The sequence below is a fragment of the Dama dama genome, chromosome 13, assembly GCF_033118175.1.
Source record: "Dama dama isolate Ldn47 chromosome 13, ASM3311817v1, whole genome shotgun sequence".
NCBI classification, from domain to species: domain Eukaryota; kingdom Metazoa; phylum Chordata; class Mammalia; order Artiodactyla; family Cervidae; genus Dama; species Dama dama.
Window position 1 is genome coordinate 73,582,918 of NC_083693.1, and position 14,106 is coordinate 73,597,023.

General features: G+C 55.9%; 1 protein-coding gene across 1 annotated transcript in view; it reads left to right on the forward strand.

Moving 5' to 3' along the window:
* DYNC1H1 (dynein cytoplasmic 1 heavy chain 1) overlaps nucleotides 1-14,106 on the forward strand; it is a 61,621-nt gene that overhangs the window by 29,402 nt on the left and 18,113 nt on the right. The window contains exons 24-43 of the mRNA XM_061159440.1: nucleotides 171-336; nucleotides 419-607; nucleotides 703-897; nucleotides 1,558-1,840; nucleotides 2,315-2,415; nucleotides 2,989-3,148; nucleotides 4,056-4,299; nucleotides 4,472-4,655; nucleotides 4,889-5,101; nucleotides 6,003-6,241; nucleotides 6,407-6,563; nucleotides 8,116-8,343; nucleotides 8,799-9,029; nucleotides 9,148-9,288; nucleotides 9,508-9,741; nucleotides 9,828-10,034; nucleotides 10,119-10,240; nucleotides 10,782-10,947; nucleotides 12,198-12,361; nucleotides 13,054-13,183. Of these exons, the coding sequence (XP_061015423.1) occupies nucleotides 171-336; nucleotides 419-607; nucleotides 703-897; nucleotides 1,558-1,840; nucleotides 2,315-2,415; nucleotides 2,989-3,148; nucleotides 4,056-4,299; nucleotides 4,472-4,655; nucleotides 4,889-5,101; nucleotides 6,003-6,241; nucleotides 6,407-6,563; nucleotides 8,116-8,343; nucleotides 8,799-9,029; nucleotides 9,148-9,288; nucleotides 9,508-9,741; nucleotides 9,828-10,034; nucleotides 10,119-10,240; nucleotides 10,782-10,947; nucleotides 12,198-12,361; nucleotides 13,054-13,183 (3,754 nt within the window). The remainder of the gene's footprint in view (nucleotides 1-170; nucleotides 337-418; nucleotides 608-702; nucleotides 898-1,557; nucleotides 1,841-2,314; nucleotides 2,416-2,988; nucleotides 3,149-4,055; nucleotides 4,300-4,471; nucleotides 4,656-4,888; nucleotides 5,102-6,002; nucleotides 6,242-6,406; nucleotides 6,564-8,115; nucleotides 8,344-8,798; nucleotides 9,030-9,147; nucleotides 9,289-9,507; nucleotides 9,742-9,827; nucleotides 10,035-10,118; nucleotides 10,241-10,781; nucleotides 10,948-12,197; nucleotides 12,362-13,053; nucleotides 13,184-14,106) is intronic.

Below are 14,106 nucleotides of genomic sequence, written 5' to 3' on the forward strand. Positions count from 1 at the left end.
TGTTAGGTGAGTGTGTCTCTTTTACTGAGGGCTAGAGAAAACCTGGATGTGATCTGCATTCAGGCTGGAGATGGTCCACACCATTCATGTCCACTTTCCTTTCTTACTATTTGATTCACCTTACTTCTGTACGTGTCATGTTTTAGCAACTTATGCTGTTTCGATTTTAGATTCTATTTTGTGGGTGATGAAGATTTGCTTGAAATCATTGGAAACAGTAAGAATGTAGCTAAGTTACAGAAACACTTCAAGAAAATGTTTGCTGGCGTTTCGAGCATCATCCTCAATGAAGACAACTCTGTTGTCCTGGGCATCTCGTCCCGTGAAGGAGAGGAGGTAGTTAACGTTTATGATCGTAACTCAGAAAACCTCGCTCCTGTCTTCGCACACCTTAATTCTTAGGTTTTCTTTATTTCAGGTTATGTTTAAAACCCCCGTGTCAATCACCGAACATCCCAAAATCAACGAGTGGCTCACACTGGTGGAGAAGGAGATGCGGGTCACGCTAGCCAAACTCCTTGCTGAGTCCGTTACTGAAGTCGAGATCTTTGGTAAAGCAACATCAATTGACCCAAATACCTACATCACCTGGATTGACAAATACCAGGTACTGTCCAGCAGAAGGGGGATGGTCTGGAGGTCAGGACACCGGCTGATCTTTAAAACCACTCTTTTGGGTCTCCTGTGTGCCACGTCTCCCAGGCCCAGCTGGTGGTCCTGTCAGCCCAGATTGCCTGGTCTGAGAACGTGGAGACGGCGCTGAGCAGCATGGGCGGGAGCGGCGACGCGGCCCCCCTGCACTCCGTGCTGAGCAACGTGGAGGTCACCCTCAACGTGCTGGCCGACTCGGTCCTCATGGAGCAGCCCCCACTCCGCAGGCGCAAGCTGGAGCACTTGGTGAGTCCTCCTCCTCCCGACCAGGCTCCCCTGCCCTCCCCTCAAGCTGCTAAAAGAACTCAAGCCCGAGAAATATCCTCATTGGCATCTGGGAGAAAAGCAAGTCGATGGCCTGTTGACAAGTGCTGGGTGGTCCTTGGCGCTCTCTTCCTATTGAAAGGCAAGCTTGGGGAACAGGAGCCAAATGCACGACTTCCTGGTACAGAGGTGACCCCCGGTACACAGAGGGACGCTCCGCCCTCGGGGTTTTCACGCTCTCACGCCTGCCTTCCCAGAGCGCCCTCGGGAGGCGTGCCTGTGAGCCTCGTCACTTTACCACTGGGCTGGCACCATCCTGTGCAGCAGACAGACAGTTAGGTCAGAGACAGCTCTTCTCCCATCACGTTTTATGCGAGTTGCAGAGTTTTTACTTAGAATAAGGTGTTTCTGTTGTTTCTTTGTTTTTGTTGTAGTTCTTTATTCTATGTAATTTCATCGTGTGAACACCAGTTCTGTTGTTTTTAAAAGTAAATTTATGTTTCGGAATATTTATTTACATCGTAACTGGACCTAGGACCTCAATTTCAAAGTCTCCTCAGTAATGCGCAGTCCCAGAGGAGGCACTTCTGTACTGCAAGGAGTGTCCGTTACAATAAACTCCTAAAGTGAGTCTCTCTTCAGATCACAGAGCTGGTTCACCAGAGAGATGTCACCAGGTCCCTGATCAAGAGCAAGGTCGACAACGCCAAGTCTTTCGAGTGGCTCAGCCAGATGCGGTTCTACTTTGACCCGAAGCAGACCGACGTGTTGCAGCAGCTGTCGATTCAGATGGCAAATGCCAAGTTTAACTATGGCTTCGAGTACCTGGGTGTTCAGGACAAGCTGGTCCAGACCCCCCTCACCGACCGCTGCTATTTGACGATGACGCAGGCCTTGGAGGCCAGGCTCGGGGGGTCCCCGTTCGGTGAGTCCCTCCACGCACCTGGTCAGGTGAAGTCAAACGGTAAACCTACTTTTCAGAGATGAAGCAAATAATCTAAATGTATTTCTTAACTACGTGGCTGGTACATTCTTAAACTTTAAATCTTTACATCAGTTACTACATTTGTAGTTGACCTTTGAACAGCACTGGTTTGAACTGTGAGGGTCCACTTGGACGCAGATTTTTTAATAGATGTGCAGTCAGCCTTCCGTGTTCACAGGATTCACACCCTCAGACTGAACCAGCCGTGAATTGCAGCTTCCTTCTGAGGTTGGTTGAATCCGTGGATGTGGAACCTGTGGATATGGAGGGCCAACAGTGGGACCCAGTGGGATTTGCGTAGAGACAGAGGGCGAACTGTACTTTGATTTTTTGGAAAAGAATTGCTTTTTGCAGTTCTTAAAGCTAAAGACGTGTTCTCACTTGCATTCTCAATTCCCTTTCTTCACATGACAGGGCCTGCGGGGACCGGGAAGACCGAGTCTGTCAAAGCTCTCGGCCATCAGCTGGGGCGCTTTGTTTTAGTTTTCAACTGTGACGAGACCTTTGATTTCCAGGTGAGAAGCTCCGAGGGAACTGCCTAGAGCTGAGGGCCGGGTGGGGACGCAGGCCTGCGCCTCTGGGGGCCGTGAGCCGTGCACACAGCACTCTCCTTTGGGAATAGGGTGACTGGAGCTGTTTGAGGGGCCAGCTGGTGCATGACACCGACTTGAGCTTCACGTCGCCAGGTTAACTCTTTGGTGTAATGTATTTTTCTGGTGTCTGTGTTTAGGAAAAACAAATAGGGAAGGTTGTTTTAAACAACGAAAAGTGTCAGCTTTGTCACTGGAATTTTTTTGGGAGACGAGGGAAAATAATACATTATATCTGTACAGCTGTGTATGGAGTACTTGCTACATTTAGGGCTGGGCTCCTTGCCTCACCGGTGAAGCTGGTTCCACCTTCACAGTCTGTCCCACCCCCCTGCACTCCTCCGGGAGGAAGGTGGTATTATTCCCGTTTCAAAGAGAAGCAGGCAGGTTTCAGGATGTGATTTGCCCGGGGTCAGACCCATCACCCAAGCCAGGATCGGAGCCCCACATGGCCAGCACCGAGGCCGTCTCTTAGCTCCTTTCTTCTTCTCGTTTCAGGCGATGGGGCGCATCTTTGTGGGGCTCTGCCAGGTGGGGGCCTGGGGCTGCTTTGACGAGTTCAACCGCCTGGAGGAGCGGATGCTGTCGGCCGTGTCGCAGCAGGTGCAGTGCATCCAGGAGGCGCTGCGCGAGCACTCCAACCCCAACTTGGATAAGAGTGAGGCCCGTCTTCTTGCTCCAGTTACGCTGCTGTGGGTTAGAGATGAGTGAGGCTTTAGTGTAGCTCCCAGACCCACGGTTGCAGGCGGGGCGGTGCGACCTGATGGAAGATGTGGGCGGGGCCCAGGATGGCACTGCCCCCCTCGCCCCATGGCAGCTAGCGGGTGGCTGGTCCTTCCTCTGCAGACAGAGGCCCCAGGCTCCCCCCGTGTCCCCGCAGAGCCAGGCCTCCTGGCCAGAGTGTTGGGACCAGACCCTGGTCATGTGTTTGGGGGTCCCTGGGAGCTAGTTCCACACAGAGCCTAGGCGCATGAGCTGGAGGAGTTAAATACATCCATGATGGGTAGTTTACCCGTTATTTTCCCTTTTATTCCCTAGAAATAGTATCTCGTCTTACCAGACCCGAATAAAACAAGTGTCAGAGAAATGAGTGCCTCTGAGCTGCGTGCTCACTTATGGAGGAAGCCTGGCCCCTGAGGGTGCAGAGCTGTGGGGGTTTGGTTTGTGTGTGGGTTGTTTTTAATGGCTCTAGGCGAGGGCCATGCCCATGGTCTAAGCCAGTCGGCTTTATCACAGCTGGACCCATTTTTGTTGCTATAGCTACTGTCAGGCTGTGTTTCTGTTCTTCACTGACGTGTGACACCCAGCGATGATGTGCAGATAGGGTAGTGGGCTTCCCGCTCCGGTGACTTGATCCACGCCACATCTGGGTGGCTCTTGCGTGGGCGGGGAGGCTGGAAACGGGTCTCCCCGGGCAGAGGGTGTCGTGCTGCTGAGAGCCCGCAGAAAGGCCAGGCCGCGGCTCCCATGGAGTCCCGGGCCAGCAGGGCGCTGGGTTTGAGGTTTCAGGTTTTATGGTGGTTTTTTGACCATCGCAAGCCTTAATGCCATCACCTGAATTTCAGCCTCTGCCCCCATTACCTGTGAGCTGCTGAACAAACAAGTGAAGGTGAGCCCAGACATGGCCATCTTCATCACCATGAACCCCGGCTACGCGGGCCGGTCGAACCTCCCAGACAACTTGAAGAAGCTGTTCCGGAGCTTGGCCATGACCAAGCCCGACCGTCAGCTCATCGCCCAGGTCATGCTGTACTCTCAGGGCTTCCGCACCGCCGAGGTCCTCGCCAACAAGATCGTCCCTTTTTTCAAGTGAGTCGCTTCGCATCATTCCTAATCGTGCTTCTGGCACGTGTTAACTGCACCATTTAAACTTGGCCTGTGTAATTACATTTCCTTCCACACGTCCGCTCTCATTTCTTGACGTTTGACGCTGCTTGGTGCTCAGCGGATACTGTTCTTAAGGAAACTCTTTCTCTTTCAGACTGTGTGACGAGCAGCTCTCTTCCCAAAGCCACTACGACTTTGGTCTGCGAGCCTTGAAGAGTGTGCTGGTGAGCGCAGGGAACGTGAAACGGGAGCGGATCCAGAAGATCAAGAGGGAGAAGGAAGAGCGCGGGGAGGCAGTTGATGAAGGAGAGATCGCGGAAAACCTGCCTGAGCAGGAGGTGAGCGGGCGTCTTCCTGCTCAGCCGGGCCGGCTCGCCTCCCCCACACCCGAGTCGTGGCTCCCATGTCCCAGGACGGACAGAGGAGATGCGTGCCAAACGGGCAGGGGTGGGTGGGGCAGGGTGCTGGGTCTCCGAGCTTGTTCTCAGGGCCCGCGGCCCTGGGTCGCTGCGGGGACAGAGCCAGGAACGCGGAGCCGCCGCCCCTGGAGCTCAGCCCGTCTCCCCCACAGATCCTGATCCAGAGCGTCTGTGAGACGATGGTGCCGAAGCTGGTGGCCGAAGATATCCCGCTGCTCTTCAGCCTCCTGTCGGACGTGTTCCCCGGCGTCCAGTACCACCGAGGCGAAATGACAGCGCTGCGGGAGGAGCTCAAGAAAGTGTGTCAGGAGATGTACCTGACTTACGGGGACGGAGAGGAGGTCGGCGGGATGTGGGTGGAGAAGGTGAGTGGGGCCTTGTGGCTGGAGCCTCACAGACCCCCAGGGGCGGCAGAGCTGGAGCCTCACAGACCCCCGCAGGGGTAGTAGGGCTGGAGCCTCACAGACCTCCGGGGCGGTGGGGCTGGAGCCTCATAGGGCCCCCCAGGGGTGGCGGGGCTGGAGCCTCACAGACCCCTGGGGGCGGTGGGGCTGGAGCCTCACAGAGCCCCCCAGGGGCCAAGAGCCGTCCGACGGCCCTGCCCACCCAGGAGGAGCTACGTCTGATGGGGCTCTGTCCCCCAGGTGTGTCATCTGGTTTGTGAACGTTTGTCTCCAAGTCCCCCATAGGATTTTTTCTTAACTGCAGTGATAGTAAAACTACCTGAAATGTTCACTTACGTGCTATAGTTTGCTGGCTAAAGGGGAATGACAGACACTGGAAAAAAGCGTCTGTGATAGTAGGTCTGTCCAGCATCACAATTAACAACGTCAACGTGCCCCTCGATACAGAGTTCACACTCTCTTCTGCACTGGCTCCTTCCCTCCGTCTCCGCTGTGAGTCACTCAGGAAGAAGAGTGTCGTGTGCACAGGCTGTGCCTGTGAGCCTGAGCCTCGCTTCTGGGTTAGACGGGGGGCTCCTCCAGCTGCTCTCCTTACTGGCAGGGGTCTCTCCTGAGGCAGCTTGCTGAGCAGCTCCCGTTCCACTGGCTGCGGCCTCCCTGACTCCTCAGACAGCTCCTCAGTGCAGTTAAACCCTTCTCTACCCGCTGTGGTTGTGGCCGGCTGGAGGGCTCGGGTTAGAAATCGCAGGCATTTCCTGGAGGGCTCCCAGCACGTGTCTCTTGATGGGCGCAGTGAGAAGCAGGGAGGAGCCTTTGCGTGCCTTCTCTCGAGTGCTGACGGCGCCGCTGGGTTTGCCCCCAGGTTCTCCAGCTTTATCAGATCACCCAGATCAACCACGGCCTGATGATGGTCGGGCCCTCGGGCAGTGGGAAGAGCATGGCCTGGCGCGTCCTTCTGAAGGCTCTGGAGAGGCTCGAGGGTGTGGAGGGCGTGGCCCACATCATCGACCCCAAAGCCATCAGCAAAGACCACCTGTACGGAACCCTGGACCCCAACACCCGGGAGTGGACAGACGGGCTCTTCACACATGTTCTGAGAAAGTGAGTGCATGTGGGCTGGGTCGGGGCCTCCAGAGAACCAGGGCCTGGCGCCCTGTCCCTGCGGAACAGTGCGTTGTTCTCACACAGCCTGGGAACGCTTCAGAAACGGGTGCAAGCTGAGCGTCTTAGTCTGAGTCACCGCTCTCCTAACCCCTTCCACTCCAGGATCATAGACAACGTGAGAGGTGAGCTGCAGAAGCGCCAGTGGATCGTCTTTGACGGCGACGTGGACCCCGAGTGGGTGGAGAACTTGAACTCAGTGCTGGACGACAACAAGCTGCTGACGCTGCCCAACGGGGAGCGCCTCAGCCTCCCGCCCAACGTACGGCCTGCGTGCGCTCCGCGCCCAGCGTGCTCTGCCGGGAGGGCGGCTCCCACTGCCCTGGGGTGGCCCGGGTGTCAGTAGCTTCACAGTTGGCGCCTCTCTGCTAGGCTAGGGCTCTTCCATTCACAGGGCCAGTGAGAGATGTTCCAGAGGGTTCATTCGTAACCTGCTGCTGCTCACTGATTGTTAGGCACGCTCTGTAATCGTCAGTCAGCCTTTCCTGCAGCCCTGGTGGGTAGGGTTGTGGGGATTTCTGGGAAGTGGCGCAGTGAGGGATTTAGACGTGGACCTCACAGTCGTCCCTCTGAAATGAGCGTCTGGTACGGGTCCTTCTGATTACAACACCTGATAGGTGGGGAGCCGTGCGCAGGCCTGACGTGGACGTGTGTTCGTGCTTTGGCCCCATGTTTATGGAGTGCCACTGTGCGCTGGGCCCCTTCTACATCCTGCAAACACAGCCGTAACCAGCACAGACAGAACCCCTGCTCTGCCGGGGCTCACAGAGGTGGCCACAGACAGACGGGAGCAGTGGGCACGGGGCCGCAGCGAGAGCAGGCTGGAGTAGTGTGGCTGAGGCAGGAGGTCGCTCCATCAGGGCTTCATGGGGACACTGGCGGCTTCAGCATTCAGAGGGAGCGGCTCATGGGGCTCGCGGGCATTCGGATGGAGGCCTGGTGGGGGGAGGAGCCCCTGGGCGTGCCCACACATGCCGGGAGGAGGGGGCGGTTGGCTAGCACAGAGGGACGTAGGGCCAGGACCCGAGGGGAAACAGGCCTGGGGTCACCAAGGACTGGAGCTTGCCTGCCAGGGTAAGCTGGGAGGCCGTGGGGATACTGAGAAGTGACCGAGTTGTGGGTGTGAGTTAAAGCATGTGCTGATGGGATCTGCTGGTGGGTTGAGGGAACGGAGGCTCCAGCAGGGCCTCTGAGTGGGCGAGTGGGCACTCTTGTCACGACAGAGGGTCACCATTAGCGGTTATGTTACTTGAGAAACTAAGATGCAGGTCTAGGAATACGCGCTCAGCAGACGAGTGTCTTGATGTAATCTGTTGGGTTCTGTCCTCAGCGCGTCACCCGGTAGACTCTGACTGTTTTGGGGAGGGGTGCTCCTGGTGAGGCATGGTAGCCCTGAGGTGAGGGCTCAGGAATCAGACTCTCTGGTTTTGCCTCTCAGCCCCACTGGCTACTAGCAGTGGACCCGGCGAGGCTGCCAACCCTCTGTGCAAATGGAAGCCCTGCTGGCCGGCCTGGCAGGGTCAAGTGCAAGGGCCTGGCCACAGCCCCTCACTGTGGGCCCCGCTGTCCAGGGAGCGATGGTTCTGTCCCATTGGAGCTCCCAGTTCTCCCAGCCACGCAGGTTTTTTTTCCTGCCCAGGTTCTTAGGGAGAGAGGTTGGTGGGTGTTGCAATGATGCAGACTAAGATATTTTTACTTCTGAATGGAGTGTGGAGAGATTAGAGTTAAATTGCTTTTTCAGTAGGTAGGTAGGTAAACCAACTTTAACTTCCTGATCTCTACCTAAAAAAATCTGCTTACCGATCTCCCTCCAGGTGCGGATCATGTTTGAGGTGCAGGACTTGAAGTACGCCACGCTGGCCACCGTGTCGCGCTGCGGCATGGTCTGGTTCAGCGAGGACGTGCTGAGCACGGACATGATCTTCAACAACTTCCTGGCCAGGCTACGCAGCATCCCGCTGGACGAGGGGGAGGACGAGGCCCAGCGCCGGCGCAAGGGCAAGGAAGACGAGGGCGAGGAGGCCGCCTCCCCAATGCTGCAGGTGCGGGCGGGGCTGGGAGTGCGCGCCCAAGGGGTCCCCCACCCTCACGAATCCGGGCACACCACAGCAGCGCTGCCCCCGCTGCAGCCTGGCACTCATGGGAGGGTAGCATAATCAGCGTTGTCTCACACCGGCTTCTGAGGAAGCCAGTGGTCACAGTTGCAAAAGCATAGACGAGCATGGTAAATTTAAAGAGTTCTTTCAGATTTTTCTGCAAATGAAAAATGGCCTATTTTCAGTTTCAATGGTAAAAACCAGTGTTCCCAGGAAACGTGATTTTTGAGAACTGCCAGGATGAAGGAGTGGGATTGGTCACTGAAGCCTCGACTCCTCATTATTCAACCCATAAAACTGTTTTCATCATGACAGGGCCCTCTCCTGGGCCGGGGTTAGAGCAGGTGAAAGTCCCCAGCCTTGCTAGCTGGCTGCTAAGCACCGTTGACCCGCCCTCGCAGATCCAGAGGGACGCGGCGACGATCATGCAGCCGTACTTCACGTCCAACGGGCTGGTGACCAAGGCGCTGGAGCACGCCTTCAAGCTGGAGCACATCATGGACCTGACGCGCCTGCGCTGCCTGGGCGCCCTCTTCTCCATGCTGCACCAGGCCTGCCGCAACGTGGCGCAGTACAACGCCAACCACCCCGACTTCCCCATGCAGATCGAGCAGCTGGAGCGCTACATCCAGGTCTGGGGCGGTGGGGGGTGCTCCGGGCACCGCGGCTTCAGGGCTGACGTCGCTGTACCTGTCTCTCCTTGAATGTTGAAACTCCACTCAAATCGGGATCTGCCTCCTCCCCCCGCAGCGGTACCTGGTCTACGCCATCCTCTGGTCCTTGTCTGGAGACAGCAGGCTGAAGATGAGGGCAGAGCTGGGCGAGTATATCAGGAGGATCACCACGGTGCCGCTGCCCACCGCGCCCAACATCCCCATCATCGACTATGAGGCACGTGCCGAAGGGCGGCGTCCTCCCCGGTTCTCACCCCGCAGCAGTCTTGCCTGCCCTTATCAGCCTTTCCTGTCATAGAGTGATCTTGTCCCTTTAGTCTTCCGTGGTACAGGGAAGGCGGGTTAACTTGGAGGTCCTGACTTGGGTGAAAGGGAGCGGGTCCTGCAGGCGGGCAGGCTCAGGGACCCCGGCTGACCCTCGCCCGCCCGTGTGCAGGTGTCCATCAGTGGGGAGTGGTCGCCGTGGCAGGCCAAGGTGCCGCAGATTGAAGTGGAGACGCACAAGGTGGCCGCCCCGGACGTGGTGGTGCCCACTCTGGACACCGTCCGCCACGAGGCCCTCCTCTACACCTGGCTGGCTGAGCACAAGCCGCTGGTCCTGTGCGGGCCCCCCGGGTCCGGCAAGACCATGACGCTCTTCAGCGCCCTGCGGGCCCTGCCCGACATGGAGGTAAAGGGGCAGGGACGGGCGGCCGACCTCGGGGGCAGGGACGGGATCGGCCTTCCACCGCTCCCCTGGCCTCTGTCCTCCTGCAGGTCGTGGGTCTTAACTTCTCGAGCGCGACCACCCCGGAGCTCCTGCTGAAGACCTTCGACCACTACTGCGAGTACAGACGCACCCCGAACGGGGTCGTCCTGGCCCCCGTGCAGCTCGGGAAGTGGCTGGTGCTGTTCTGTGACGAGATCAACCTGCCAGACATGGATAAATACGGGACGCAGAGGGTCATATCCTTCATCAGACAGGTCTGCTCCCGTCCGTGAGGCCCCGACTCCCCACCCACGCCGCTGCTCACCTCTGCTCCTGACGCGTCACCCCCTTTTCCTCAGATGGTGGAGCACGGAGGCTTTTACCGAACCTCCGATCAAACCTGGGTGAAGCTGGAGAGGATCCAGTTTGTGGGGGCTTGTAACCCGCCCACCGACCCTGGGAGAAAGCCCCTCTCTCACAGGTAACACCGCTGGTAGACTTCCCTGGGTTCACACACTCCAATTCCAGGATTGCTTTAAACATAGCATAACAGAAACACGGTTTTGATGATTAAAAAAGGTAACAGAATACTGCACGTCAGTGGGGTTCCTCTGGGTTTCCCTCCATTGTGCTGGAAACCTCGGAAACACACTCAGGATGAAAGCAGTAGAGAGCTGCCTAGACCTGCCTGCAGGGCCCGGGTGAGGTTGAAATAAGCCCGAGTCGTTTTCCCACCTACGCTGGCTTCATACTCGGGTTTCTGCAGCTGCTGGCGGTGTGAGACCGCCCAGGGGGCGGGGCGGGGAGCCCCCCGACGGGACGGGACGGGACGGGACGGGACGGGCCGGGGCGGGGCAGGGAGGCGGATCTCCGGCGCGGGCAAGCTGCTTCCGCGCTGAGCTGGGACGTGGAGCGTGGGGGCGGGGCAGGGAGCCCCCGACGGGACGGGACGGGGCCGGGCAGGGAGGCAGACCTCCGGCGCGGGCAAGCTGCTCCCGCGCTGAGCCGGGTTCTTCCCGCAGGTTCCTGCGCCACGTGCCCGTGGTCTACGTGGATTACCCGGGCCCCGCCTCGCTGACGCAGATCTACGGCACCTTCAACCGGGCCATGCTGCGGCTCATCCCATCGCTGCGCACATACGCGGAGCCGCTCACCGCGGCGATGGTGGAGTTCTACACCATGTCCCAGGTGCGCGGCCTCTCTGCCCCCTCCCGGGGCCGAGGGCTCTGTTCGAGTCTGAGCTCCGTCTGGCGCGCCTACTCAGCTTGGAGGCTTCCTGTGGAGCCCTCATCAGGTCACTCCTTCAGCCGGTACCGCAACCAGGCGCTTCTTCTCCTTTGTTATGCTGTCCTGGTCTGGCCTGTATGCGCGTCTTCATTCCCTGGTGAAGCTGAGACTGGACGGTGCGCTTTCTAAGCAATTGTGCACACTTCTGTCTCAGCAGACCCAGCCCGGGCACGTGGGTCTGCACTCTCTTCCGTGGTGTTTGTGGTGACCAGGTGTGGCCACCACACTCAGGCTGGACCAGTTACACTCCCAGCATGGTGCCTCGTCCAGTCAGCCTTGGAAAAAGGCTGATGCAAACCGTCTTTGCTCATTGGATGAGCAGAGGTGCTTCTCGTGGTTTTGTTTGTTTGTTTACATTTGAATAGAAAATTTATCATTTTCATTTTCCTAGTGTTTTCTTTTTCTATCAGGGGAAAAACAAAAAAATCTTAAGGACAGTTATCACTTGTTGCCAAATTGAGGGTAGTCTTCCTCCGGTGGTTTAGTCGCTAAGTCATGTCTGACTCTTGCGACCCCATGGACTGTAGCCTGCCAGGCTCCTCTGTCCATGGGATTCTCCAGGCAAGAATACTGGAGTGGGTTGCAATTTCCTTCTCCATTCTCATGGTTTTGATTGGCATTCCTCTGTTAGTTTCTAACAAGGGCTCCTGCAGGAGAGCTGCCGATATTGCACTGAGACATGGTTTAGCTTGGAGTCCTGTGTGAGGACTCCCTTGTCATGTTATTGCAAATGCTTTAGACTTTGTATGATTGTAGCCTTTGTATGACTTTGTATGATTGTAGGTAAAACTACGTGTTTTAAATGTCATGAAGCATAAACTTTTTTCTTTGTTTCTCTTTTTGAGTTAATGCTTAGAAAAGCTTTCCTTCAGCTTAGGAAGTCCATTTTTTAAAGCATTTCTATAAGAATTTTTCTGTAGTTTTATTTACTTTTAGCTTTCTTAATGTGAGTTTTAAGACATAATTAATTTCAACATAAAGTGAGCACCTTGGATCTAACTGTACTAAATCATAGCCCCAGTGTTATTTGTCATTTTCTTCTTAAATATCATGGGGTCTGGATTCTTCAGTTTAAAGTAAGCGTGTTGCGCAGCGTTTGCCGTTGCCGCTTTTCTCACTGGGCCTTGACGCGGGGCTTGGTCTCCCTGCAGGAGCGGTTCACGCAGGACACACAGCCGCACTACATCTACTCACCCCGGGAGATGACCCGCTGGGTGCGTGGGATCTTCGAGGCCCTGCGGCCCCTGGAGACGCTGCCTGTGGAAGGCCTCATCCGCATCTGGGCACATGAGGCGCTCCGGCTCTTCCAGGACAGGTGAAGCCGAGGGTCTGGGTAGCTCCATGCTCCGCTATGTTGACCGCCCGAGCTAGGGTCCACACGAGGCTGGCCTGCCCCCGTGGTGGAGGGGAGCCTCGCGTCTGGGAATCGATCACGGCCACTCCCTGTCTGGGATGTTGGCACTGTGACTGCCCTGCTGGTTACCTCTGGACCTTGGGCAAGGCGTTTTAATTCACCTCTTTCCCTGTTGGGTGGGCCCCATGCAAGGTCAGAGTGCAGAGGTCACAGGTGATTTCAGCGCCTTCTCACTACGGCCTGGGGTGCCGTCCTGTAGCCATGAGCCCTCCCTCGTTCTTAGTCTTTACTCTCAAAAGAGGATTTGCAGATGTGTCTCTGGGGCTTTGGTTTTTCTCTTTTACCTGTTAACCACTTATATCAAGAACTTTTTTCTTACACTCTTTGTTTATAGCTCTGTACAACCTTTGTTTTATGACAGATTCTTAGTTTTCCTTTATTTTTCTTTTATTTTTAATTTCATGTGTTTGAGCACTGCACAGTAATATCTACATTCTGGATCACTTAAGCCCTCTTGAGTTCAGATTCTTTGGTTCTTCCGTTTGCAGAAAGTGAAGGCTTCTAGTAGAAGACTTAAGACCAGGCCTTAGGGTAGCCCACAGCACCCTCAAAACCTGGTGTTTTCTCACCACGGCCTGTCTTTTCCTCTGCAGACTCGTGGAGGACGAGGAGAGGCGCTGGACCGATGAGAACATTGACATGGTTGCTCTGAAGCACTTTCCCAACATCGACAAGGAGAAGGCCATGAGCCGGCCCATCCTATACAGCAACTGGCTGTCCAAGGTGACGCATCTGCAGGCCTCCTTTTCCCCTGCCCTTTTAGTTAGGATCGTCATCCTATCAGAAGCATCTTTGACGTGCACTTACCTTAAAGGAAGGTATGGTTACAGGTGCGATGTTTAGTTGGTCAGTTGTGTCTGACTCTTTGCGACCCCGTGGACTATAGCACACCAGGCTTCCCTGTCCTGCACCATCTCCCGGAGCTTGCTCAAACTCATGTCCATTGAGTTGGTGATGCCATCCAAGCATCTCGTCCTCTGTCAACCCCTTCTGCCCTCAATCTTCCCCAGCATCAGGGTCTTTTCCAATGAGTCAGGTCTTTGCATCAGGTGGCCAAAGTATTGGAGCTTCAGCATCAGTTCTTCCAATTAATATTCAGGGTTGATTTCCCTTATAAATGACTGGTTTGCTCTCCTTGCAGTCCAAGGGATTCTTAAGAGTCTCCTCCAACACCCCAGTTCAAAAGCATAAATTCTTTGGTGCTCAACCTTTTTTATGGTCCAACTCTCACATGACGGAGGTGTGATGGGCTGCAGAATTATAGCAGTGGATAATTTAGGGCAGACAATCCCAGGAGCAGGCTGCTCTGAGAGCAGCAGATGCTGACCACCAGAAGGTGTGGTTCAGCGTGTTTGCATTGAAGGGAGTCTTTGCCTCACCTGCTTTTACTTTCCTGACAGCAAAAACAAGGCATTGTGGGTAAATTGTGTGAAAGTGTTCCGTGTACTGATATCCGAGGCAGAGTTGACGTGTTGAGAATAGCCGGGGGTTGTCCTTTTCTCAGGGAGCAGGGTGTCTCAGAAGGTTGTAGCCTTGGCATGCATTTCTTCAGTGGGCAGTGCTGACTTGGGCCTGAGAACAGTCTTCCTTTAGGAGCTCAGACTCACAGGGTGAAAGCAGCTCCATCTTGGGAGGTCTGACCCCGG